The following is a 27,072-nucleotide window of genomic DNA, read 5'->3' as shown; positions in this document are numbered from 1 at the left end:
GGACTGCAAGGAGTCTGTTGAACAATCCAGGTAAGAGTAAGTGGAACTTTTTTTTTTCTCCCAGAGAGGTTGCGATGTAGTTGCCAAATGGTGAGCAGTTTCTGGATATACTTTCAGGTGAAGCCAGGCAATCTTGGTGAGAAATCTGATACTGGGTCTGTGACAAACAAGAATCATATTTAATTCTGGCTTGAGCAAGTGGGAGGATGGAGGGACCTAATGAGATGAGAGAGACTTGCTTCAGGAGACTGGGGGTGAGGCAGGAATGCAGGATAGTTTGTTTTGTTTCAGATGCTGATTGAATGTGTCAGTATGCACTTCAAATAGGGCAGTTGTTTACATGAGTCTTATATTCAGGCTTGATTCACACTTTAGGGGATTAAAGGCAAAGGACGGCATTTAAAATCAAGAGACTGCTTGAAATCATGTGGGAAATAAGGTAGATTGAGAGATGTTCAGCCTCAAAGTGATGTATTTTACAGGTTAGAGGATGTGGAGATGCTAGAAAAAGGAAATGGATAAAATGTGGAAAGAAAAGTCTATAGCTGAACTCAGAGAGCCCATGGTCATGCATAGTAGCCCCAGAAAGAGGGAAAAATCAAATGTGCCATACCATCAACACATCAGGATGATTAGGAATGAGGATGAATGATTGAAGGGCAATAGTGCAGCACAATGATTTTGGTGTCATGAAGAGGGCAAAGCATAATTCAGTGGATTCAAGAGGGAATAAAGGCAGTGAAGAGAGACTCCCTTCCAGAAGGGAGGGGGTTAAAAGGAACAGACAAATGTAGGCAGTATTTGTAGAAAAGAAGAGCATCAAGACCTTTTATTGCTCTGGTTGCCTTTATAAAAGAGAGAGAAAGCCAGCATGCTGACAAGCTGAGGAAATGATCCAACTGAGAGGGGGCCATTGTTTATTAAGGGTCTATTCTGAAGGAGATCAGCCCTGGGATTTCTTTGGAAGGAATGATGCTAAAGCTGAAACTCCAGTACTTTGGCCACCTCATGTGAAGAGTTGACTCATTGGAAAAGACTCTGATGCTGGGAGGGATTGGGGGCAGGAGGAGAAGGGGATGATAGAGGATGAGATGGCTGGATGGCATCACTGACTCAATGGACGTGAATCTGAGTGAACTCCGGGAGTTGGTGATGGACAGGGAGGCCTGGCGTGCTGCGATTCATGGGGTCGCAAAGAGTCGGACACGACTGAGCAACTGATCTGATCTGAAGGGGGAGTAATACCAGCAATACCTTCAACTACATGGGAGGATGCAACACCTGAAGCACCTGTAGAGGGATTTGCCTTAACCTGGGCTTACACTGTTTATTCAGAGGAAGAAATGGGGAGCAGATGCACAGGAACTCAGGTAGGTAGTCGGGGAATTTAGTGGCCTGAGAGTTTGGATGTTCCCTTTGGAGGATTTCAGTTTTGTTTTTCTGGTTATTTTGTTGTTGTTGTTGCTGTTTAATAGTACAGTAGGCATTAATATTTTGCTGAGGGTATAGATACACAACAAGAAAGTGTTGGGAGTTTGAAAAGAGAAGGACATTGTGATACAATCACTAAGGAAAATGGAAAGTGAATAAATAAAGGAAATGCAGAATGAACACTCCAAGCAATAAGGATGCATTGGAATGTATTGGTTGTAAATTTTAAAATGGCTACATTGTTGTCTCTCACTTCCTTTACAGAAAGAAAACTCATGTATGGCAGGTGAATGTTGACTAACAAAAACTGGTTATGACAATGAATTGAATGAAAGCAAAAGAAAAATTTGGGCTTCCCTTGTGATTCAGCTGGTAAAGAATCTGCCCATGATTCGGGAGACCTGGGTTCAATCCCTGGGTTGGGAAGATCCCCTGGAGAAGGGAAAGGCTACCCACTCCAGTATTCTGGCCTGGAGAAGTCCATGGACTGTATAGCATGGACTTTATAGTCCATGTGGTCGCAAAGAGTCAGACACAACTGAGCGAATTTCACTTTCACTTCACTTTCAAAGGAAAAAATTTATTGTTGAATATATACACCAATGCAATGGACATGAGTTTGAGTAGGCTCCAGGCATTGGTGATGGACAGGGAAGACGGGCATGCTGCAGTCCATGGGGTCGCAAAGAGTCGGGCATGACTGAGTGACTGAACTGAAGTGTATACAGAAAGGAGTGATTACAGTGGCTGAGCATGGTATCCAGCTGGACAAGGACAGCAATGAAGGTACAAGTTAGCTGAGTACAAAGCTTCACAAAAGTGTACACACACACATGCACACGGAGAGCAGGTTATCCTTAAATATTGTTTGAAAGGAGAAACTTTCCCAAGGTATCTTAGGAGTTATGCTGTGTCTAACTTCTTTTTCAGACAAAGCCCACATATGAGAAAAGGAAGGTATTTACTTCCTTATGTGCTTGACTTTTTTTTAACTTTGCTCTTATTGTTGGTTTCTAAGTTTGATTTCAGTCAGAGTCCTTTTTGGCCTATGTCTTTGAACCTGAGACCACTTGTAGAATTTAGAGAATCCAACAAATGAAGTTTTCTGAAGTTCTTTACAAGACTTAATATCCACATTCAGGTTCTAATCTCAAAATGTATTCTTTAAAAGCAAGATGAAATCATGCATTTGCTCTCCTAAAATGCAGTACCTAAAGATCTGAACTAATTTAAAAATTAGTCTCTGAAGTTCAAGATGTCAGTATTTATAAATATTTTTGTGCCTTGCAAACAATACTTTTCCAAAATGTTTTCCTCTTCTACAGGCAATGAAGTCCCAAAATTTGTCCACTGTTACTCAGTTTCAGCTGCTGGGATTCCAGAACCTTCTTGAGTGGCAGACCTTGCTTTTTATCATTTTCTTGTTCATCTACTTCCTCACAATGACAGGGAATATTGTCATTATTGTAGTGGTGAGCCAGGACCATCGGCTGCACTCACCTATGTACACATTCCTCAAACATCTCTCCTTTCTGGAGATCTGGTATACATCCACCATTGTGCCCCTTCTCCTAGCCACTCTGGTCTCCCAGGGTCAAGCCATCTCCTTCCATGCCTGTATAGCACAGCTCTACTTCTTTGTGTTCTTCGGGGCTACTGAGTGCTTTCTTCTGGCTGTGATGGCCTATGACCGATATCTGGCAATCTGTAGTCCACTTCACTACTCTTTCCTGATGAGTCCTGAGATCTGCACCAAGTTGGTGGCTATCTCTTGGTTGACAGGAGTTGGCACAGGATTTCTGCCCTCTCTAATGATTTCCAAGTTGGATTTTTGTGGGCCCAACCAGATCAATCATTTCTTCTGTGACCTCCCTCCCCTCATGCAGCTCTCATGTTCCAGTGTTTATGTCACTGAGATGGTCATCTTTATCCTGTCAGTTGCTGTGCTGTGCATTTGCTTTATTCTTACACTGGTGTCCTATGTTTTTATTGTATCATCAATACTGAGAATTCCTTCAGCCTCTGGCCGAATGAAAACCTTTTCCACGTGTGGCTCCCATTTAGCTGTTGTGACTATCTACTATGGAACCATGATCTCCATGTATGTTCGCCCCAGTGCCCCCCTGTCACCAGATATCAACAAGATTATTTCTGTCTTCTACACTGTGGTCACCCCACTGTTGAACCCTGTCATCTACAGCTTGAGGAACAAAGACTTCAAAGATGCTCTTAGAAAAGTCATGAGAAGAAATTGTGGCATTTATGGGGTAAGAATGAAGGAAAATCTCTTTATCAGATAAAGAAAATCAACATAGAACACAGTGAATTAAGTTCAGGAAAAGTGAGTGGCAGGTTCAGAGCCTTGAAACATGAATGCCATCATTTCATTACATTAAATTCCACAAGTTAATTGGAGGGCATCACCAATTCGATGGACATGAGTTTGAGCAGGCTCCAGGAGTTGGTGATGGACAGGGAAGCCTGGTCTGCTGCAGTCCATGGGGTCACAAAGTGTCAGACATGACTGAGTGACTGAACTGAACTGAAATTCCACAAGTCATAATAAAAGAGTGTCTGCATGACCATTTGCCAACAGGTGCTCAGAAGATAAATTGCCTCTTTCAAACTAATTTGGGTACAATTTTGTCCTGGACACATTCTTTCATTTCTGATGGGAATCTGATTGTGTAATTCCAAGGCATGACGATTACATATGTAATATTTTCAGAGTCTACAAAGGGGTTACTCTTAAGTTCATAACCCTGTGTACAGAAAATTATGCATCTTTTAAATACTATTAGGAAATTGGTCTTGTAGACTCAGCTCCTGATGTTATTGGTCCTTGTTAAATATCTGTGAAATGAATGAATGAAAAAAGAAAAGATAAATGAAATATGTGTTGACCTGAATTATCTTCTAGTGACAGGAAAAAGCAAAGGAGGATTTTTGAAGTGCCAAAGATTAAGTATAGTGATTTAGAGTTTTTCTGTTGTTTAATGAAATTATATGAAAGAAAAGAAGGAAGGGAGGGAGAGAGAGGGAGAGGAGCTAGAAGAGGAATAAATGGAGGAAGGAAAGTTCTGTTCAGTTCAGTTCAGTCGCTCAGTCACGTCCGACTCTGCAACCCCATGGACTGCAGCACACCTGGCCTCCCTGTCCATCACCAGCTCCTGGAGACTACTGAAACTCATGTCCATTGAGCAGGTGATGCCATCCAACCACCTGATCCTCTGTCAACCCCTTCTCCCACCTTTATTCTTTCCCAACATCAGGGTCTTTTCCAATGAGTCAGTTCTTCGCATCAGGTGACCAGAGTATTGGAGTTTCAGCTTCCACATCAGTTCTTCCAATGAATATTCAGGAGTGATTTCCTTCAGGATGGACTGGTTGGATCTCCTTGCAGTCTAAGGGACTTTCAAGATGTCTTCTCCAACACCACAGTTCAAAAGCATCAATTCTTTGGCGCTCAGCTTTCTTTATAGTCCAACTCTCACATCCATACTTGACTACTGGAAAAACCATAGCCTTGACTAGATGGACCTTTGTTGGCAAAGTAATGTCTCTGTTTTTTAATATGCTGTCTAGGTTGGTCATAGTTTTTCTTCAAAGGAGCAAGCATCTTTTAATTTCATGCCTGCAGTCACCATCTGCAGCAATTTTGGAGCCCCCAAAAATAAGGCCTATCACTATTTCCATTGTTTGCCCATCTATTTGCAATGAAGTAATGAGACCAGATGCGATGATCTTAGTTTTCTGAGCATTGAATTTTAAGCCAACTTTTTCACTCTCCTCTTTCACTTTCATCAAGGGGCTCTTTAGGTCGTATTCACTTTCTGCCATAAGGGTGGTGTCATCTGCATATCTGAGATTATTGATATTTCTCCCAGCAATCTTGATTCCAGCTTGTGCTTCTTCCAGCCCAGCATTTCTCATGATTTACTCTGCATAGAAGTTAAATAAGTAGGATGACAATATACAGCCTTGATGTACTCCTTTCCCTTTTTGGTACCAGTCTGTTGTTCCACGTCCAATTCTAACTGTTGCTTCCTGACCTGCACACAGATTTCTCAAGAGGCAGGTCAGGTGGTCTGGTATTCCCATCTCTTTCAGAATTTTCCACAGTTTGTTGTGATCCACACAGTTGAAGGCTTTAGCAGAGTCAATAAAGCAGAAATAGATGTGTTTTCTGGAACTCTCTTGCTTTTTCCATGATCCAGTGGATGTTGGCAATTTGATCTCTGGTTCCTTTGCCCTTTCTAAAACCAGCTGGAACATCTGGAACTCCACAGTTCATGTATTGCTGAAGCCTGGCTTGGAGAATTTTGAGCATTACTTTACTAGCGTGTGAGATGAATGCAATTGTGCGGTGGTTTGAGCATTCTTTGGCATTGCATTTCTCTAGCACTGGAATGTAAACTGACCTTTTCCAGTTCTGTGGCCTCTGCTGCATTTTCAAAATTTGAAGGAAAAGGAGAGAGAAAAAGGCAAAAGAAAGAGAGGAATGACAAGGGAAGAAAAGAGAAAGAAAACGAAGTGAAAGAAAAGTCCAAAGTATATATATTCTTGTGAGCCCTAGAAGTCAAAGACTGTACATCAAAAGGCTTTCATATTGTCTTTCATATTGTCTTTAAGTCAATCGATGTCTATGGATTAAGAAGATCAGTTCAGTTCAGTTCAGTCGCTCAGTCGTGTCCAACTCTTTGCTACCCCATGAATCGCAGCACGCCAGGCCTCCCTGTCTATCACCAACTCCTGGAGTTCACTCAGACTCACGTCCATCGAGTCAGTGATGCCATCCAGCCATCTCATCTTCTGTCATCCCCTTCTCCTCCTGCCCCCAATCCCTCGCAGCATCAGAGTCTTTTGCAATGAGTCAACTCTTCTCATGAGATGGCCAAAGTATTGGAGTTTCAGCTTTAGCATCATTCCTTCCAAAGAAATCCCAGGGCTGATCTCCTTCAGAATGGACTGGTTGGATCTGCTTGCAGTCCAAGGGACTCTCAAGAGTCTTCTCCAACACCACAGTTCAAAAGCATCAATTCTTCAGCCCTCAGCTTTCTTCACAGTCAAAATCTCACATCCATACACGACCACTGGGAAAATCATAGACTGACTAGATGGACTTTTGTTGGCAAAGTAATGTCTCTGCTTTTCAATATGCTATCTAGGTTGGTCATAGGTTACTCCAAGGAGTAAGCATCTTTTAATTTCATGGCTGCAGTCACCATCTGCAGTGATTTTGGAGCCCAGAAAATAAAGTCTGACACTGTTTCCACTGTTTCCCCATCTATTTCCCATGAAGTGATGGGACCAGATGCCATGATCTTCATTTTCTGAATGTTGAGCTTTAAGCCAACTTTTTCACTCTCCACTTTCACTTTCATCAGGAGGCTTTTTAGTTCCTCTTCACTTTCTGCCATAAGGGTGTTGTCATCTCCATATCTGAGGTTATTGATATTTCTCCTGGCAATCTTGATTCTAGCTTGTGCTTCTTCCAGCCCAGAGTTTCTCATGATGTACTCTGCATAGAAGTTAAATAAGCAGGATAGCAATATACAGCCTTGACGTATTCCTTTTCCTATTTGGAACCAGTCTGTTGTTCCATGTCCAGTTCTAACTGTTGCTTCCTCACCTGCACATGGGTTTCTCAAGAGGCAGGTCAGGTGGTGTGGTATTCCCATGTCTTTCAGAATTTTCCACAGTTTATTGTGATCGAATAGTCAAAGGGGGAACATATATATAATGGACTAATTACCCAACTATATAAAGAAATGAAATTGTGCTACTTGCAGAGAGAGGAATGGACCTGGAATCTATCATATAGAGTGAAGTAAGTCAGAAAGAAAAAAAACAACAATATTGTACATCAACTCATATATGTGGTATCTAGAAAAATGGTACAACTGAACCTGTTTCCAGAAGAGGAATAGAGATGCAGTCACAGAGAAAGGATGTGTGGACATGGTGGAGGGAAGTGGGTGTGGAATGAATGGGGAGATTGGGATTGACATATATACACTGCCATGTGTAAAATAGATAGCTAGTGGGAACATGCTGAGTAACACAGGGAGCTCAGCTTGGTGCTCTGTGATGACCAAAATGGGTGGTACAGTGGAGGTGGGAGGGAGGTCCGAGAGGGAGAGATATATGTATACATACAGCTGATTCACTTTGTTACCCAGCAGGAACCAACACAACATTGTAAAGCAACTATACCATAATTAAAAAAAGAAGGCCTCTACTAATCTTGCTTACTATTCCACTGATTAATTCCACACATATTTTCAACCATTTGGTATATGCCAGTCTGCTTGTTGTGGTCTGTGTTACTCAAGAAATGGCCAGTGACTACTTTGCCTTAAGGGACCCTCTTGTCTTGAGGGGGAGAGAAATATTTAATGAGTCATCAAAGAAAGAATTGACTTCTTGATATTTATTATGATTGCTATGAAATGATAAAGTGTAAGCTTGTGCATTAATATAGAACAATAAGGTCTAAATTATCACAGAAGGCTAGCAAAGCTTTCTACTGATATGTTTATATAGTGCTTTAACCTATACTTTAAGGATGAGGAGAATAAGAATGGAAATAGTGGTCCATGAAGAGAATGTAACATGAATGGTGAAGCAGCCAGGAGAATCTGAGGATGGAGGAAATAGACAAGTCTGGAGAGAAAGACAGAAGCTTGCCCATGTAGGCCTTTCAAAGCCCTGTAAGATTTTTTTGTTGTTGTTTTTACACTAAGAAATGTAATTGATTATCAAAGGGTGTCCATTTGGAAAGTCATGATATACTTTGCCTTTGCAAATCTCACTACTGTTTAGAGAAAAGACTGAAAGAGAACAAGAGTTTCTGGAGCCATAGCACTAGTCCACACAGAAGACAAGGTTGGTTTGATTTAGGTTTGATGATGTAACCCTTACAGTAATGCCTCCCAATTATGATATTGGGAACAGACAATCTGGAATCATTTATTCCTGTGCAGTGATACCATTTTGTAGTCTCTTCACACACTTGTGATACGTTCCGCATCTACCCCTGAGCTTCAGAAGTAAGTGTAGTTTGATGCTTTAGCTCATATAATTTCATCTCAACACATGTCCCTGGTGTTTCTTCTCCCCCTTCTTCCAGTGCTCAAGTTCACACTTCCTCCAGGGACTTGACTTGTGAGAACTGTTGTTAGTCCTTATCAGATCCATCTGGTTCAAACATTAGGTAGAAGGAAAGCAATGCACTGGATGATATAGGTAGGAAAACATCATTTATCTGGGCCTTGGGGCAGAGTATCCAAAAACAACCAGATATCTTGTAAGCCTTTGCCTTTGATTATGTTCACTATGCCTTGTATTTAACAAGACTTAAATTATCTTACCAGAAGATGCTTTCTAATTTTAAATTTGATGGCTGCCTGACTCTGCCTATGGGCTTCCTTTGTGGCTCAGATGGTAAAGGAATCTGCCTGCAATGCAGGAGACCCCAGTTCTATTCCTGGGTCAGGAAGATCCCCTGGAGAAGGAATAGGTTACCCACTTCAATATTCTTTGGGCTTCCTTTGTGGTTCAGCTGATAAAGAATCTACTTGAAATGCAGGAGACCTGGGATCAATCCCTGGGTTGGGAAGATCCCTGGAAAAGGGAAAGGCTATCCACTCCAGTATTCTGGCCTGGAGAATTCCATGGACTGTATAGTCCATGGGGTCACAAAGAGTTGGACACAACTGAACAACTTTCATTTTCACTTACACTATGGAGAGAAAAAGATTGCTGATCCACATATGAGGAATTTCAAAAAATGATACCCAGTGGACATTTGGATGTATAGATCTGGAGCTCAGAGAAGTAACCTGACTGAGAGATAAAAATGAATTTTTACATATACATCACCTTTGAAAATATGGAAATGAATAAGATTTCCAAAGGAAAGAGTGTAAACCAAAAAAAAAAAAGTGTGGAAGAATTTCAAAACATAACTTCATAAGTTTTAAGTAGAAAAGAGGAACCCGAAAAGAGATTAAGGGGGAACAAGCACAGGGATGGAAGGACATTTGTGAAGTGATTATATAGACTCTTCTAAAGGAAGAGAATGTTGAAGGAAGAGGCACTGGGCATGGAAGATGAGGATTAAGGTGCTTTTCTCAAAGTTCTCAACACAGAGGATACCATTGTTTCTGGGAAGGGCAGCATCTTTGGACTGGAAAGATTACACATCAAACTGATTATAGTGGAGGAGGGACTGACTTATAAGGAGACAGAAGCAATTGTGTATATGCAAATAATTACCCTGAGAAATGCAACTGTGAAAAAATTAGATAAATATGCTTATAGTGGAGGGGTTGTTGTATTTTTGTAAGATGCAAGATTTTAGCATCTGATTGTTTGAAGACTTGCATCAAGAGTCCACTAATGAGCAAAAATTGAGGAATGAATATAGAGAGTAATTAGTGACAGCTTGATGTTAGAATCTGGGGGCAAATGTGAGAGATAAGTATTCAATAGGAAAAGAATTTTATTTAGTGTGAGAGACAGCAGGGAGAGAATCACTTTAATTTGATGAGAGTTCAAAGAAATAGATTTAGGACTGCTACAAATTCCCACTGAAGGACTTATATGATTTATGTTTCTGAGACAAGATCAGAAGCTCTTATTTACCATAACGAATGTAGGTTAAGGTTTAAAAAGAAAGAAAAGAAAAAAGTCTTTCAGTCGCGTTTGATCTTTGCAACCCCATGGACTGTACAGTCCATGGAATTCTCCAGGACAGAATACTGAAGTGAGTAGCCTTTCCCTTCTCCAGGGGATCTTCCCAACCCAGGGATCGAATCCAGGTCTTCCACATTTCAGACGGATTTTTAACCAGCTGAGCCACCAGAGAAGCCACCAGAAGAAAGTAGTAAAGCAGTCTAGACTCACTTTTTTTTTTTTAATAGGATTGATAGCTGACTGAAGGCAGATAGGTGAATTTGGAAGCAAAGATGTGTTCCTAGTAGAAGTGTATGCATGTTAAGTAGCTTCTGTAGTGTCTGACTCTCTGCGACCCCATGGACTCTAGCCCCCCACATTCCTCTATCTATGGGATTCTTGGGTCAAGAATACTGGAGTGGGTTGCCATGACCTCCTCCAGGGGATTTTACAGACTCAGGGATTGAACCCCTGTCTCTTACGTCTCCTACACTGGCAGGTGGGTGTTTTTTGTTTTTTGTTTTTACCACTAGCACCACCTGGGAAGCCCCCTAGGAAAGTAGGCTATCACTAATTTATTGTGATCTAAGCAACTTGTCTGTGTATTCTACTTTAAGACCACTCACCTACTTTAGCTCAATCCCATATGGTGAAACACAAATTTCACCCTTAGCTCTATGGTTAGAACTAGAGGCATAAGCAAGGAAATAATGGGCATTAGATTCTCAGGTTGTCAACAAGGGAAATAAATACATAGGAGGGAAATGAAACAAACATTGACTAGAAGTTCAGAGTTTTTGTTTTTTTATTTTTTTAATTTAAATTTATTTATTTTAATTGGAGGCTAATTACTTAACAATAGTGTATTGGTTCTGCCACACATCAACATGAATCTGCCACGGGTGTACACGTGTTCTGCATCGTGAACCCCCCTCCCACCTCCCTCCCTGTACCATCCCTCCAGGTCATCCCAGTGCATCAGCCCCAAGGATCCTGTATCGAACCTGGACTGGCGATTCACTTCTTATATGATATTATACATGTTTCCATGCCATTCCCCCAAGTCATCCCACCCTCTTCCCTCTCCCATAGAGTCCAAAAGACTGTTCTATACATCTGTGTCTCTTTTGCTGTCTTGCATACAGGGTTATCGTAACCATCTTTCTAAACTCCATATATATGCATTAGTATACTGTATTGGTGTTTTTCTTTCTGGCTTACTTCACTCTGTATAATAGGCTCCAGTTTCATCCACCTCATTAGAACTGATTCAAATGTATTCTTTTTAATGGCTAAGTAATAATACTCCATTGTGTATATGTACCACAGCTTTCTTATCCATTCATCTGCTGATGGACATCTAGGTTGCTTCCACGTCCTGGCTATTATAAACAGTGCTGTGATGAACATTGGGGTACATGTGTCTCAGAGTTTTTAAAAAATGCAGTTGTAATAGGATTATTTGTATATGCTATGTGGATTGATAGGAAGTGATACATAGAAATTTATTGACTTGAAATACCAATATAAGACAAGGTTTAGTTTTGAATCACAAAAAAGTCAAAAGTATAAAAAAAAATATTGAGATAAATTAGGTCTTAAGAAGAAGGATGAATTGGTCACATGACTGAGGGCAAACATTCTGGAAGGAAGGAAAGTCATGATGCTTGTATTGTCTGTAAATAAGAGGGAGTAGCCATTAGCTTAGTGAACTATTTCAGTGAGGTGAATGGGTTGTGTATTTTTCTAGCATGAGCTTTAAAGGATTTCTTCTCTCTCTCTTTTTCTTTTTACCACTGGGAGAACAATATTCAGGGCAAAGCATTAAATAGCAAAGAGTGTATTATTCTACAGACTGACTCTCAATCAAGGGGAGGGAGATGTGAAGAAATTCCACATGAGAGAGAGTTAGTGGTCAGTTTCCATTTAAGCAAGGAAGTGGTGTAAGATTAATAAAGAACTGATGACTAAACAAGGAACATGAGTTCCAAAGGGAGGAATTACTGTGATTGATCTAGAGCCATCAGAACATTTCAAGACCCCTCCTTAGGTGGGGCTATCACTCTTCTCTAAAGATGTTACTCCAGCCTTTCATGGAACATGCCAGGTGGAATATCTCAGAGTCCCTAACGTTGATGAATGTGGATTTAACATGTTTTAAATTAAACACAATTTAAATATCAATTCCTTTAAAAGGGTCACATCACTGTATTATAAAGATAAAGGAGTCAATATTACATGTTTTTCAATTATTTATTCTCAGTTGTTCAAGAATTGAGAAGTTGTTTAAGTATATAATTTTTAAGGAATCATTTCATATATGTGCAATGATTTTGTCATAACATGGACTAGGAAAATTATATGGAAGTTTCAACTTAGTCCATCACTTTAGTCTATCTGTAAATGGACTGTCCTACTGTAAATAAATTCTGCTATTGTGTGTTTTACCAATGGAATCAAACAATACATCATTTTATTGATTGCTGTTTAAAAAATGAATCATGTGATTGACCTATTAAGTGTACAAAATAAAAAAATATTAAAAATACACTCATTATGCCATGAGCATCATTTTTTGTTAAATATACTACCTTGCTGCCTGCCAAGTCACTTCAGTCGTGTCTGACTCTGTGCGACCCCATGGACTGCAGCCTACCAGGCTCCCCCGTCCCTGGGATTCTCCAGGCAAGAACACTGGAGTGGGTTGCCATTTCCTTCTCCAATGCATGAAAGTGAAAAGTGAAAGTGAAGTCGCTCAGTCGTGTCCGACTCTTAGTGACCCCATGGACTGCAGCCTACCAGGCTCCTCCGTCCATTGGATTTTCCAGCAAGAGTACTGGAGTGGGGTGCCATTGCCTTCTCCCTATACTACCTTATCAACAGCTTAATAATAATAAAGAAAAGGGAGAAAATAGAGGAAACAATTTATTTTCATGAAAATGATGGAGAATTAATATTATTAACATCCCTCTTACATTTACTCTTCCTAACTATCAACATGCTTATTACAAAAATAAAGAAATTGAATGGGATGTGAATCTAAATTCTCTGTTGGACTTCTATCTCTTATAACTTTGTTTATCCATGTGTTTTTTTTAACTAATTAGATACAAGGAATGTAATTCAAGCAGTATCTTCTGTCCTATTTAAAGCTTTTCCCTTCTTGCCCTTGTTTTTAGTTTATGTCTTAAGGAATCTGTCCAACTCTGTAATTTTTTTTAATTTAATTTTATTTTTTAAACTTTACATAATTAGTTTTGCCAAATATCAAAATGAATCCGCCACAGGTATACATGTGTTCCCCATCCTGAACCCTCCTCCCTCCTCCCTCCCCATACCATCCCTCTGGGTCGTCCCAGTGCACTAGCCCCAAGCATCCAGTATCGCGCATCAAACCTAGACTGGCAACTCGTTTCATACATGATATTTTATATGTTTCAATGCCATTCTCCCAAATCTTACCACCCTCTCCCTCTCCCACAGAGTCCATAAGACTGTTCTATACATCAGTGTCTCTTTTGCTGTCTCGTACACAGGGTTATTGTTACCATCTTTCTAAATTCCATATATATGCGTTAGTATACTGTATTGGTGTTTTTCTTTCTGGCTTACTCCAACTCTGTAATTTTTAACTTGAGTTTGGATCCTTAAAAATACTTTCTGGTAATTGAAAACCATCTCCCATTAAGCCCTTAACCACATGCTGCTGCTGCTAAGTCTCTTCAGTCGTGTCCGACTCTGTGTGACCCCATTGACATCAGCCCACCAGGCTCCCCTGTCCCTGCGATTCTCCAGGCAAGAACACTGGAGTAGGTTGCCATTTCCTTCTCCAATGCGTGAAAGTGAAAAGTGAAAGTGAAGTCGCTCAGTCGTACCCGACTCTTAGTGATCCCATGGACTGCAGCCTACCAGGCTCCTCTGTCCATGGGATTTTCCAGGCAAGAGTACTGGAGTGGGATGCCATTGCCTTCTCCTCTTAACCACATATATGTACCCAAAACAAAGTATTATAAAATGAATCCTTTCTTATGTTATTAGTAAGCAATGTGTGGTTTCATAACAGAAGTTATTGTTTGTTCTGTCTCTGGCACACATAAAATTAAAAATGACCTTAACTTATATTAACTTCAACTAGATTTTATGTTTGTGTGATCATGTGTCATGTGTGCGTGTGTGTCTGTCTGTCTGTCTGTCTGCTGCGTGCTTAGTCGCTCAGTTATGCCTGACTCTTTGCGACTGCATGGACTGCAGCCTGCCAGTCTCCTCTGTCCATGGGGATTCTCCAGCAAGAATACTGGAGAGGATTGCCATGTCCTCCTTCAGGGGATCTTCCCAACCCAGGGTTCAAACCCAGGTGTCCTGCATTGCAGGCAGATTTTTTACTGTCTGAGCCACCAGGGAAGCTGTGTCATATATAGGTTATCTTAAAGATTAATTACCCTAAATCTGTCCTGTGAGAGTAGGGACTATTAGTTTATCCCTGGTTTTTAACGGTGAAATGAAATATCTCCTGTCATATCAATAAATAAACGTCACAGCCATCAGCAATTTTGATTTCAGGCCTCCAAATGTGAATGACTCCCAAAATGGAATACAATGCCTGGGAACCAGCAGATGGCGCCCCAACCTCTTCCCGCCCCACAGTGATTGCTGAGGAGCCGGGGGAATGCAGGAAGCAGCCATCCCATCTACCACAGCGGCCATCCCTCAAGGTGAACAAAGAATTAAAGATTTAAACAATCGGAAAACAGGATTTGACCCCAGATAGCTGAGGTGCATATAAAAGGAATGAATTCAGTGAGCCCAGAGGCTTGCATCTTCTCATACATAGAAGAACACTAAATTCCTAAAATTGATATCTGATTTTCCTTACTACTTAAGATAATCTTTGATCAGACTGCCTGCCCCCTTTATTACAAAATTGTATATAGACTGACTTCCTCTCCTGCTTCCTTGGAGCAGTTTTCTCAGGGCCACTGAGATGCCACCTCCCAAGTTCAAAGTCCTTAACACTCCCACCAAATAAAGTAACTCTCTACTTTCAGGTTGTGACTAATTTTTTAGTTGACATAACTTATAGCTTTGCTTTCAACAGGCACCAAATGAATAGATACAGATGAAGAACCAGGATGGAGTGCTCAGGAGGGTCAAGACATTACTGGCCCCATATCAATTTATGGTGTTCCCTTCACCCATTGTTTTACAACATTTGGAGTTTGGATGACTAGATTGTCAGTTCATTTACAATGTGGTGTTAAAATTAAATACTTATTATATAACATAGTGGTCAAAAGGACATACTGTTTAATCAGGGAGTCATTCTTTCACATTCCAGCTCTTCAACACACAGGGAGCATAGCATGTCATGTAACATTAATTAATAATGTCACCCTTAAGTAATTCAAATTTTGAAAGAAGGAAAACAATATCCACCCCATAGTAGTTTCTATGTAAAATCCTTAAGGGAGCCCTGAGTATATTAGGTAATTAATAACTACCGGACTCTTATCTGCAGTGGATATGTTCATGTTCTCCTTAGGTTTTCTTCTCAGGCCAAAACGCCCATTCACTACTGATGACTCACAGCTGCATCCCTCTATAGGATGTTCCCCGGAACAGCCTATAACCCCTGATTGGATACAGAGACCTGCCCTTTCGCTCTAGTCTTCACAAAATGCATGAGGCTTCAGAAACAACTGCCTTGTAGGGCAGCTTCATCCTTGGCCCATGTCTGCCTTTCTCACTTTCTGTAGTACTTTCTTAATAGGGATTCTAACAGTCTTTCAATCCCCTAGTTCCTGTCCCGGTATCTATCCATCAGAGAACCACCTCTAAACAGAACACAGTGCTAGTTATACCAATCCTAGGTGGCATAAAATTGGAGAAGAAAGAATGAGAGAATGCAACAAAAGAGCTCACTTAATGTGAGAAAATACCTTTGCTATCACAAACAATGCATGCAATCACACTCATATATTTAAACTCTGCAGCAATAAAACAAAATAGTACAGACAGATAATGAGAAAACACGTGCATTGAGAAGGAGATTGATAGATCACACATGCTGTCATGACAGAATGTGTGGTTGAGTGGCAGTATAATGTATAAATAGTTACATCTCCCCCGTGTTCCCTCAAAAAATCAGTTTTAGAAATGGAATCCAGAGTAACATGTAAGTGTAAAATAGATTATTTTTGTTGTTCAGTCGCTAAGTGGTGTCCACTCTTTGTGACCCCATAGACTGCAGCATGCCAGGCTCCTCTGTCCTCCACTATCTCCTGGAGTTTTCTCAAACTCATGTCCATTGAGCCAGTGATGCAATCCAATCATTTCACCGTCTGTCACCCACTCTCCTCCTGCCCTCAATCTTTCCCAGCATCAATCTTTCCACATCATGTGGTCAAAGTATTGGAGCTTAAGCTTTAGCATCAGTCCTTCCAATAAATTTTCAGGGATGATTTCCTTTAAGACTGACTGGTTTGATCTTCTTGCTTTCTAAGGGACTTTATTATATAACCCTCACAAATTCTTTTTTCCCTCTGTAAAGGAATTTTCCTTCTCTTGCTGTGTGGGCACTTGCATGTGCCTCATCGAAATGGAGCAGGACCCTATGGTCTTTACCTCCCATGTCCTCTGCCGGCCTTTTGTCTGCACAAAACTTTAGTCAAAGAATAAGTTTAATCAGAGAAATGATAGCATGCAGAAACAAAGGAAATCGGTCAAAGGGGACCAAATTATAATACTATAGTCAATAAGCACAGTCAAGGACCTTTACGGCTGTAGTCCTTCTAAGGGCTGTAGGTAATATTCTGAGCCATATCCTGTGAGATGTTTTATAGATACTGAAACCTCAGGTGGAGAAGTTAACTACATGATGACCAAACTATATCCATGACATAAGCTGCCACAATTCCAAGAACTGGAAAGAAACTGACCCTGGAACTGAATATTAACTTTACTAAAAATAACCATGATGATACTAGATCAGACCACTGATGACCAATTTGAAGATGACTGTCAGAGCTGACTATGCTCTTTCTGTATGTAACTTATCGGACCCTTCTTCCCCTCCCCTGACTATAAAAGCTCTTATCCACTAATTGTCTCTGGGGGGAGTCAACTTTTGGACAGATGCCTGCCCTCCCCTTCAGTTGCCGAATCTGCAACAAAGCAAATTTTCCTTTCCACCAACCTGGCCTGTTTATTGGTGTTTGAGTGACAAGCAAGTGGACCCCACACCTTTCAGTAACATCACCATGGTTGCAGACCCTGAAGTGCAAGTCTCTGCTGATCCCAAATAAACTCAGTTTTGCTGGAGAAATAGCTAGATGTCTATTTACTTTGGCTCCAAAATCACTGCAGATGGTGACTGCAGCCATGAAATTAAAAGACGCTTACTCCTTGGAAGGAAAGTTATGACCAACCTAGATAGCATATTGAAAAGCAGAGATATTACTTTGCCAACAAAGGTCCGTCTAGTCAAGGCTATGGTTTTTCCAGTTGTCATGTAGAGATGTGAGAGTTGGACTGTGAAGAAAGCTGAGTGCCAAAGAATTGATGCTTTTGAACTGTGGTGTTGGAGAAGACTCTTGAGAGTCCCTTGGACTGCAAGGAGATCCAACCAGTCCATCCTAAAGGAGATCAGTCTTGGGTGTTCATTGCAAGGACTGATGCTAAAGCTGAAACTCCAATACTTTGGCCACCTCATGTGAAGAGTTGACTCATTGGAAAAGACCCTGATGCTGGGAGGGATTGGAGGCAGGAGGAGAAGGGGATGACAGAGGATGAGATGGCTAGATGGCATCACCAACTCAATGAACATGAGTTTGAATGAGCTCCGGGAGTTAGTGATGGACAGGGAGGCCTGGTGTGTTGTGGTTCATGGGGTCACAAAGAATCAGACACGACTGAGCGACTGAACTGAACTGAATTGAACATTTTGGTGAACCACATGGTGAGCAAAGGAGATTCTGATGACTCCAGGGCTGGTGAGTAAACAGGAGCAGTCCTCACAATTGAACCCATTGTTCCTTCAGGATGTTATGAGGCCTTCCAGAGGCAGTCCCCTCCCCTATATCCTTTGCTTTAGCTCCTTTTGAATGTATCTCATTGCTTTACAGATGTTAAAACCATCACCAAGGGGAGAAAATAAAATACTTGATGACCATGAATATACACTGGCAAGGTGGCACTATGGTCAAGAATCTGCCTGCCAATGCAGGAGACACAAGAGGTGCAGGCATGATCCCTCATTTCAGTTCAGTTCAGTTCAGTCGCTCAGTCATGTCTGATTCTTTGCAACCCCATGAACCGCAGCACGCTAGGCCTCCCTGTCCATCACCAACTCCCAGAGTTTATTCAAACTCATGTCCATTGAGTCGGGGATGCCATCCAGCCATCTCATCCTCTGTCGTCCCCTTCTCCTCTTGCCCTCAATCCCTCCCAGCATCAGGGTCTTTTCCAAAGAGTCAACTCTTCACATGAGGTGGCCAAAGTATTGGAGTTTCAGCTTTAGCATCAGTCCTTGCAATGAACACCCAGGACTGGTCTCCTTTAGAATGGACTGGTTGGATCTCCTTGCAGTCCAGGGGACTCTCAAGAGTCTTCTCCAACACCACAGTTCAAAAGCATCAATTCTTCGGTGCTCCACTTTCTTCACAGTCCAACTCTCACATCCATACATGACCACTGGAAAAACCATAGCCTTGACTAGATGGAGCTTTGTTGGCAAAGTAATGTCTCTGCTTTTGAATACGCTATCTAGGTTGGTCATAACTTTCCTTCCAAGGAGTAAGCGTCTTTTAATTTCATGGCTGCAATCACCATGATCCCTAGGTCAGGAAAAATACCCTGGAGGAGGAAATGGCAATCCATTCCAGTATTCTTGCCTGGGAAATTCCTTGGACAGAGTAATCTGGCAGGCTACCATCTATGGGATCATAAAAAATCAGACATGACCAAGCACAGTAAACACATATATCTACTAAATACCAAATAAATAGCTTCTAAATTCCTTAGCCTGTCAATCAGGACTTTCTTGGGCCCTAAATTCTCTTACTATAACTCTTGTCTTAACCAGGATGCACCCACAACAACAACACAAGAATTGTAACTGTTAACCCCTGTGATACTGCCCTGTTATCTCACTATCAACCAACCACAGACTTGTTCATGAGTTGATTGCATACCCTGGGATTCCACCTCCCTCACCTTTCCTTTAAAAATGCCTTCCTGAAACCTATCAGGGAGTCCAGGCATTTTGAACACTAGCTTCCCTTGACTCCTTGCTTGATGCTCTGCAATAAATGCTGTACTTTACCATAACCCAGTGTCAATGTGAAACAGAAGGTAAGAAGACAGGGTACAAACTTTAAAAGAAAGATATGGCCTGAAGATATGATATAAACTGATTATAACCAAATAGGTCCAAGATGGCAAATGAGTTAATCCACTGACCTTGAGCCTCAGTATAGGTTCACTGTAACACATCAGCAAGCTAAATGAGACACTCATAGACACTGACAGTTCTAAGGTTGACCTTGAAGACCAAAAACTGGGTGATGACCCAATTCCTGGAGATCTCCACCCCTTCCCCCAAATAGTTGGAATAATCCTCCCATTCATTAACCTATGAGACTACTCACCCCATAACATCTAACCATGCCATACTTTGAGGCCACTCTAGCATTCTGAGGTGGCCCACACTCTGTCTGTGGAGTGTTTCCCTCTAAATAAATCCACTTCTTACCTATCACTTTGTCTTCTGATGAATTCTTTCTATGATGAGACATCAAGAATCTGAGCTTCTTTAAGTCCTGAAACCACATGTGTGATCTCAGTTAAAAGATGGTAGGCTCAAATTCCAATGTGAGTTGCACAGTTTCAAGTAGATTGGCTTTAGTGGATGAGTGGACCCAAGTTTGGTTTAATAACAACTATGTTTCTCATTGACCCTGAAATATGAAGTTACTTCTCCTGGTTTTGATCTTCTTCCTTCTTTGTATTTTGAAGTTCTTCAGGCTTTGCTGCTGCTGCTAAGTTGCTTCAGTCGTGTTCGACTCTGTGCGACCCCATAGACGTCAGCCCACCAGGATTCCCCATCCCTGGGATTCTCCAGGCAAGAGTACTGGAGTGGGGTGCCATTGCCTTCTCTGCTCCAGGCTTTATTTGGTATCTATTTTAAGTTTAATCATTTCTGATTAAGACCTTATTACGTTTTTGAGTGTTGACTTGACATTTCAGTCTGATTTTGAAATCAGACTGTATTGACTATAATTGACCAGCCTTCAAGCCATTTCTTCAGAATCAGAGGCTGCTCCTCTGGGAACTGAGAAGCCGTTGGTCCATTCATTCAGAAACAAGGGGTCTTTCATTGGAATTCTTCTGGTTCAGAATCTTTGGCCCATTCCTTGGGAATAGGAGTTGTTCTATGGGAACTGGATTGAGAAGCCTCAGTCTGACTCCTCTGAGACCTAAATGTTTTCTTAAAACTGGCAGGTTTAATGCCTGAAGTAGTATAAGTTACAGTCTACCTCCTGAGCTATTTGTTCTATTTGAGCTGTAAGCTTTCAAGCCCTGTGATTTTTTACTCTAGAGAAAAAACTCTGAGAAATGGGAAATTAGATAAGTAACAACTTGATCCATATACACAATCTTTCACCTCCACCATGACACACCCCTTCCCTGCCTCAGGGTCTCTGGCCAAGTTTGTTTTAAAAACAAGGTCCACATGTATACCTGTGGCGGATTCATTTTGATATTTGGCAAAACTAATACAATTATGTAAAGTTTAAAAATAAAATAAAATTTAAAAAAATAAATACATAAAAAAAAAAAAAATGCCCACCACACATTCAGGTACCAGCCGTTTGTTAGACACAAACTGTTGTTGTTGTTGTTGTTTTCCTTTCTGATTAGCTGATGTTTACTTATCCCATATGCAAACATCAGAGAAAAATATACATGTAATAATCACATTGAATTCAAATGGAGTTGAGTACAATGAAATGTTTATCAGAATTCCCAAAGCAAAAAAAAAAAAATAAAAAATAAATAAATGCATGTTTGGGTGTAATGGATGTCATCTGAAACAAAATAAACACAGACTCTGTAGAGATGTCGAAATCTAAAAATAAATAAATAAATAAATAAAAAGCCCAGAGATAAAAATAAATAAATAAATAAATAAAAATAAAAACAAGGTCCTTCCTGTAGTTCAGTTCAGTTCAGTCGCTCAGTCGAGCCAGACTCTGTGACCCCATGAATTGCAGCATGCCAAGCCTCTCTGTCTATCACCAACTCCTGGAGTTCACCCAAACTCCTGTCCATTGAGTTGGTGATGCCATCCAGCCATCTCATCCTCTGTAATCCCCTTCTCCTCCTGCTCCCAATCCCTCCCAGCATCAGAGTCTTTTCCAGTGAGTCAACTCTTCACATGAGGTGGCCAAAGTATTGGAGTTTGAGCTTCAGCATCAGTCCTTCCAAAGAACACACAGGATTTATCACCTTTAGAAAGGATTGGTTAGATCTCCATGCAGTCCAAGGGACTCTCAAGAGTCTTCTCCAACACCACAGCTCAAAAGCATAAAGTTTCAGCACTGAGCTTTCTTCACAGTCCAACTCTCATATCCATACATGACCACTGGAAAAACCATAGCCTTGACTAGACAGACCTTTGTTGGCAAAGTAATGTCTCTGCTTTTGAATATGCTCTCTAGGTTGGTCATAACTTTCCTTCCAAGGAGTAAGCATCTTTTAATTTCATGGCTGCAATTGCCATCTGAAGTGATTTTGGAGCCCAAAAAAATTAAGTCTGACACTGTTTCCACTGTTTCCCCATCTATTTGCCATTAAGTGATGGGACCAGTTGCCATGATCTTAGTTTTCTGAATGTTGAGCTTCTGGTCCCATCACTTCATAACAAATAGATGGGGAAACAATGAAAACAGTGACAGAATTTATTTTGGGGAGCTCCAAAATCACTGCAGAGGGTGACTGCAGCCATAAAATTAAAAGACGCTTGCTCCTTGGAAGAAAAGTGATGACCAACCTAGACAGCATATTCAAAAGCAGAGACATTACTTTGCCAACAAAGGTCCGTCTAGTCATAGCTATGGTTTTTCCAGCAGTCACGTATGGATGCGAGAGTTGGACTATAAAGAAAGCTGAGCACCAAATAATTGATGCTTTTAAACTGTGGTGTTGAAGAAGACTCTTGAGAGTCTCTTGGACTGCAAGGAGATCCATCCAGTCCATCCTAAGGGAAATCAGTCCTGACTATTCATTGAAAGGAGTGATGCTGAGGCTGAAACTTCAATACTTTGGCCAACTGATGCGAAGAACTGACTCATTTAAAAAGACCTTGATGCTGGGAAAGATTGAAGGTGGGAGGAGAAGGGGATGACAGAGGATGAGATGGGTGGATGGCATCACTGACTCAATAGACATGTGTTTGAGTAAACTCTGGGAATTAGTGATGGACAGGGATGTCTAGTGTGATGCTCTCCACGGGGTCACAAAGAGTCAGACATGACTGAGTGACTGAGCTGAACTGATCAAGAAATATGGCTAAAGGTAAAAAATAAAATTGAATATCTGGGATATTTGAAACTTGAGCTAGTTCAACCTCTCTTTATTGTTCAACCAACTGAATTCAAGAAGTGAATTTGATTTTGTTTCTTACCTATGAGTGAAGTAAGTCTATGAGGTTTACAAAGAAGAGCTCGTGCAGAGACAAAAAGTGATTTAACAAAATGATAAAAAACTGAAGTTTGTAATGTTAGTTAATGCAAGATTACAGTTGAAGCCTAAATATCTCAGAAGTTATTCTTTTATTAATCATATATCTGTGTGTGCATGTGCTTTCTTCCTCAGAGATTTAAACAGTTTCATTTTCCTGATTTTGTATAAAGTAATATACACATAGAAGCCTTCTTTACTACATTATTGTTAATTACCTTGATCATCTTTATTGACAGTAATATCACCCCATGATGGTTTAGTGCAACATGTAGTACTATAAGCATCATTATCTTCACTACCAAATTATGTGTTTCAATACTTATTCAGCCAACTTGAAAAGTAAATTGTATATAAATTCAGCTTAGCTATACTTTTATGAGTGCAAATAATACAAAAAAGATAACAAATTCATACCCCATTTTCATGAACTCATTTTCTGTAAAGCCAAAAACACTCAGGTTTGAGATCATACTTAAAGATCCAGTTGCTTGAACCTGAGTCCCTTAAGAGAGTTCTGGCATTTGACTAATGTGTCGTTCAGAGCTTCTTTCATGGCTTCATTTCATAGACTGAAAATGAATGGATTCAGGAGTGATGTGAAGACACTGGAGAGGATAAAGAGAACCTTGTTGAGGTGCAGGCTGCCCTTTTGTGAGGGGCAGACATAGACAAATATACAGACCCCATAGCCCATGGAGACCACAGTGAAATAGGAGGCAGAGATGGCAAAGGCTTTGTGATGACCTTGGCCTGATTGTATCTTCAGTATGGTGGAAATGATGTAAACATATGAGACCACTGTAAGAGAGGGAGCTGAGGAGCAGGACAAGAGAACTGAAGAAGTCCAACAGCTCAATGACATGGATATCAGCACAGGCCAAGTGGAGGAGGGGTCACTGTCACAGAAAAGGTGATCAATCACACTGGGGCCACAGTATGGCAGTTGTGCCTTAAGGGTGATGGATGGGAGGATAAGGAGAAAGCCACCCACCCAGGAGAGGATGACAAGACGAACACAGTGTAAGCTGGTCATAATCACAGGGTACTGAAGGGGGCTGAAAATGGCCACATTTGCAGTCATAGGACATGAAAGCAAAAAGGATAAACTCAATGCATCCAGACAGGAAGTAGAAATACATATGAGCAAAGCATCCACCAATTGAAATGTTCTTTCTACCTAACAGGAAACTTGGCAGCATTGTGGAACAGCACAAGTTGTGGTTAATATTTCCCTGAAAGACAGATTGCTGAGGGAAAAATACATGGGTGAGTGAAGCCTGAAATCCATCAGAATCAAGGTAATGATGAGAGTATTTCCAAGTAGACCAAAAGAAAGAGCAAGAACAGCAAATTCCCAAAGACTCTGGTGGTTGGGATCCCTGTAAGGCTGATCTCTGTCATCAAGGTCCAGTTCTCCCTCTCCATTCTCAGTAAGGATTCTCTAAAATGAGTCAAGAAAAAGGAAGAAACAGGATTTGCCAATAATTAAAACTCAATATTTTCATTTATATGGAGTTTAGGTCATTTTACTTATGCTTCATCTTCACAAGAATAAACTACATGATTGAAAAATATGAGTTCACTTTTTCTTATAATTTTCAGATAAGAATATATAAAAACCAGTTTCTAGTAATTAGAATGTATGTAAAAATCCACTTTCCTAATGTAGTCTTTATTAACCCTTGTATTTCTATTTCAGAACACAAATGATGAAAAGGCAGTAACTACAATGTATTGACATCCTGTCTATATATGTCCTTATGATTATTTGTAAACTAATGATTTTAATCAATGTAACTAATAAATAGACCTCTTTTAGTAATTATTTCATAATTTAATTTTGTCACTGATTTTCACTTTCATAAAACCTGGCTTGCACTATATATTTGAGCTACCATCCAATTAGCACAAAGACTTAGCTTGAAATCTTCAGGGGACATGTAAGCAGGTGCTGAATCTAAATTTGCTTGATTAACTCTTGAGAGTGGACTGTTCACCTCAACCAATACTGGCTGCTGGAATGTAGAAATCAAAATGAATTTATTTATTATTTTTTTAGATATTTAAAGTGGTCAACTCTGCAAAATTAAAACTTTTACTAATGCCTTCTTTAAATTTTACTGTGGTTAATGGAGTTAGCAAGAGAGTTCCAGAAAAATATCTATTTCTGCTTTACTGACTATGCCAAAGCCTTTGACTGTGCAGATCACAATAAACTGTGGAAAATTCTGAAAGAGATGGGAATACCAGACCACTTGACCTGACTCTTGAGAAATCTGTATGCAGGGCAGGAAGCAACAGTTAGAACTGGACATGGAACCACAGACTGGTTCCAAATAGGGAAAGGAGTACTTCAAGGCTGTATATTGTCACCATGCTTATTTAACCTCTATGCAGAGTACATCATGAGAAACCCTGAGCTGGATGAAGCACAAGCTGGAATCTAGATTGCTGGGAGAAATATCAATAACCTCAGATATGCAGATGACACCACCCTTATGGCAGAAAGTGAAGAAGACCTAAAGAGCCTTTTGATGAAAGTGAAAGAGGAGAGTGAAAAAGTTGGCTTAAAACTCAACATTCAGAAAACTAAGATCATGGCATCTGGTCCCATCGCTTCATGGCAAATAGATGGGAAAATAGATGGCAAATAGATGGAAACTTTTTTTCCCCCACAGACAGAAATCTAATGTGTTAAATCCTATAGTGTATCCAGACTGCTGTTTATGATTGAGTATGTTGTGTACTGGGTTTCCTTGGTTACTCAGCAGTAAAGAATTAGCCTGCAATGCAGGAGTCTCAGGAGACACAGGTTCAATCCCTGGGTTGGGGAGATCCCCTGGAGTAGGGCATCGCAACCCACTCCACTATTCTTGCCAGGAGAATCCCATGGACAGAGGAGGCTTGTGGGATACAGTCCATAGGGTCGCAAAGAGTCAGATGCTACTGAAGTGACTAAGCACGCTTGCAAATGTTGTATACTGCACAAACACTTTTTCTATGGCTGTGCATAGGGTCTGAAGTACACCATTCATTGCATGGCCCAAGCAGGTCAGTGGCTTCCTCAGAATTAGGTCATGGGAGAGGCTTTTTATTTTTAAGCAAAAAGATAATGAAGATATAAGGAGTCAGGGTAAAGAAGAGAGAATTCAGAAGGAAAACTTCAGAGTAGATAAAATGAACCATTTCTACCAATTGGAGATCACCACATACCAGTTGCAACATGAAGGCAGTGTCACAAAAAAAAAGTGATCCATGATATTGGGACCACAGAATGGTAATTTTATGGTTGCAATGGAAGGCAATAGATTATACAATAATACAATAATCTAATTATACAATAATCCTCTCACCCAAGAGGCTATGATCATCTTCAGGGAAACCAGGATTCTCATAATGGTTAGGTATCTCAAAGGGATACTGATGACAACATAGCGGCCAAATGCCAAGATGAAGAACTCTACTGTCCCAAAGAGAAAATAGAAGAAAGACTGAGTGATACAGCCTTCAAAAATATCGTGTTTATTTGTGAAATTGTAATGGCCAACATCTTAGGTGTTCACAGAAGTGAGCATGAGTTCTAAAAGTGAGATGTGTGCAAGGAACAAATACATGGGTGACTGAAGGCAGTTATAACTCCACACCAGTAGGATGATCATAGAATTACTTACAACTGTCACATTACACAGGCAGGAATGTAAAGAAGAGCAAGATCTTCATGCCCCAGGTAGGGTGAAAACCAAGGATGATGAATTTCATCACAGTTGTAGTTTCATTGTTAAAGGTCATTGCCCAGTGAAAACATTATTTGCAGAAAAGGAAAACAATACTGCCTCTAGACCATTTTCTTCCAGGTTTAGAAAGACTTTTAGCTTCAATAGTTAGTGTTGACACAAGGTTCAGTTCAGTTCAGTTCAGTTGCTGAGTCGTGTCCAACTCTTTGCGAACCCATGAATCGCAGCACTCCAGGTCTCCCTGTCCATCATCAACTCCAGGAGTTCACCCAGACTCACATCCACTGAGTCAGTGATACCATCCAGCCATCTCATCCTCTGTTGTCCCGTTCTCCTCCTGCCCCCAATCCCTCCAGGCATCAGTGTCTTTTTCAATGAGTTGACTCTTCGAATGACGTGGCCAAAGTACTGGAGTTTCAGCTTTAACATCATTCCTTCCAAAGAAATCCCAGGGCTGATCTCCTTCACAATGGACTGCTTGGATCTC

General features: G+C 40.6%; 1 protein-coding gene across 1 annotated transcript; it reads left to right on the top strand.

Moving 5' to 3' along the window:
* The first annotated feature begins 2,759 nt into the window (after positions 1–2,759).
* On the top strand, positions 2,760–3,731 carry LOC129642159 (olfactory receptor 11L1-like). Its single transcript, XM_055566716.1, has one exon. It carries the CDS (start codon positions 2,760–2,762, stop codon positions 3,729–3,731), a length of 972 nt encoding a protein of 323 aa, XP_055422691.1.
* Positions 3,732–27,072: the final 23,341 nt, after the last annotated feature.

This window comes from Bubalus kerabau, chromosome 1 (genome assembly GCF_029407905.1).
Source record: "Bubalus kerabau isolate K-KA32 ecotype Philippines breed swamp buffalo chromosome 1, PCC_UOA_SB_1v2, whole genome shotgun sequence".
NCBI lineage: Eukaryota > Metazoa > Chordata > Mammalia > Artiodactyla > Bovidae > Bubalus > Bubalus kerabau.
The sequence above is the reverse complement of the archived record's forward strand: the minus strand, read 5'-3'. Positions and strand labels throughout refer to the sequence as shown.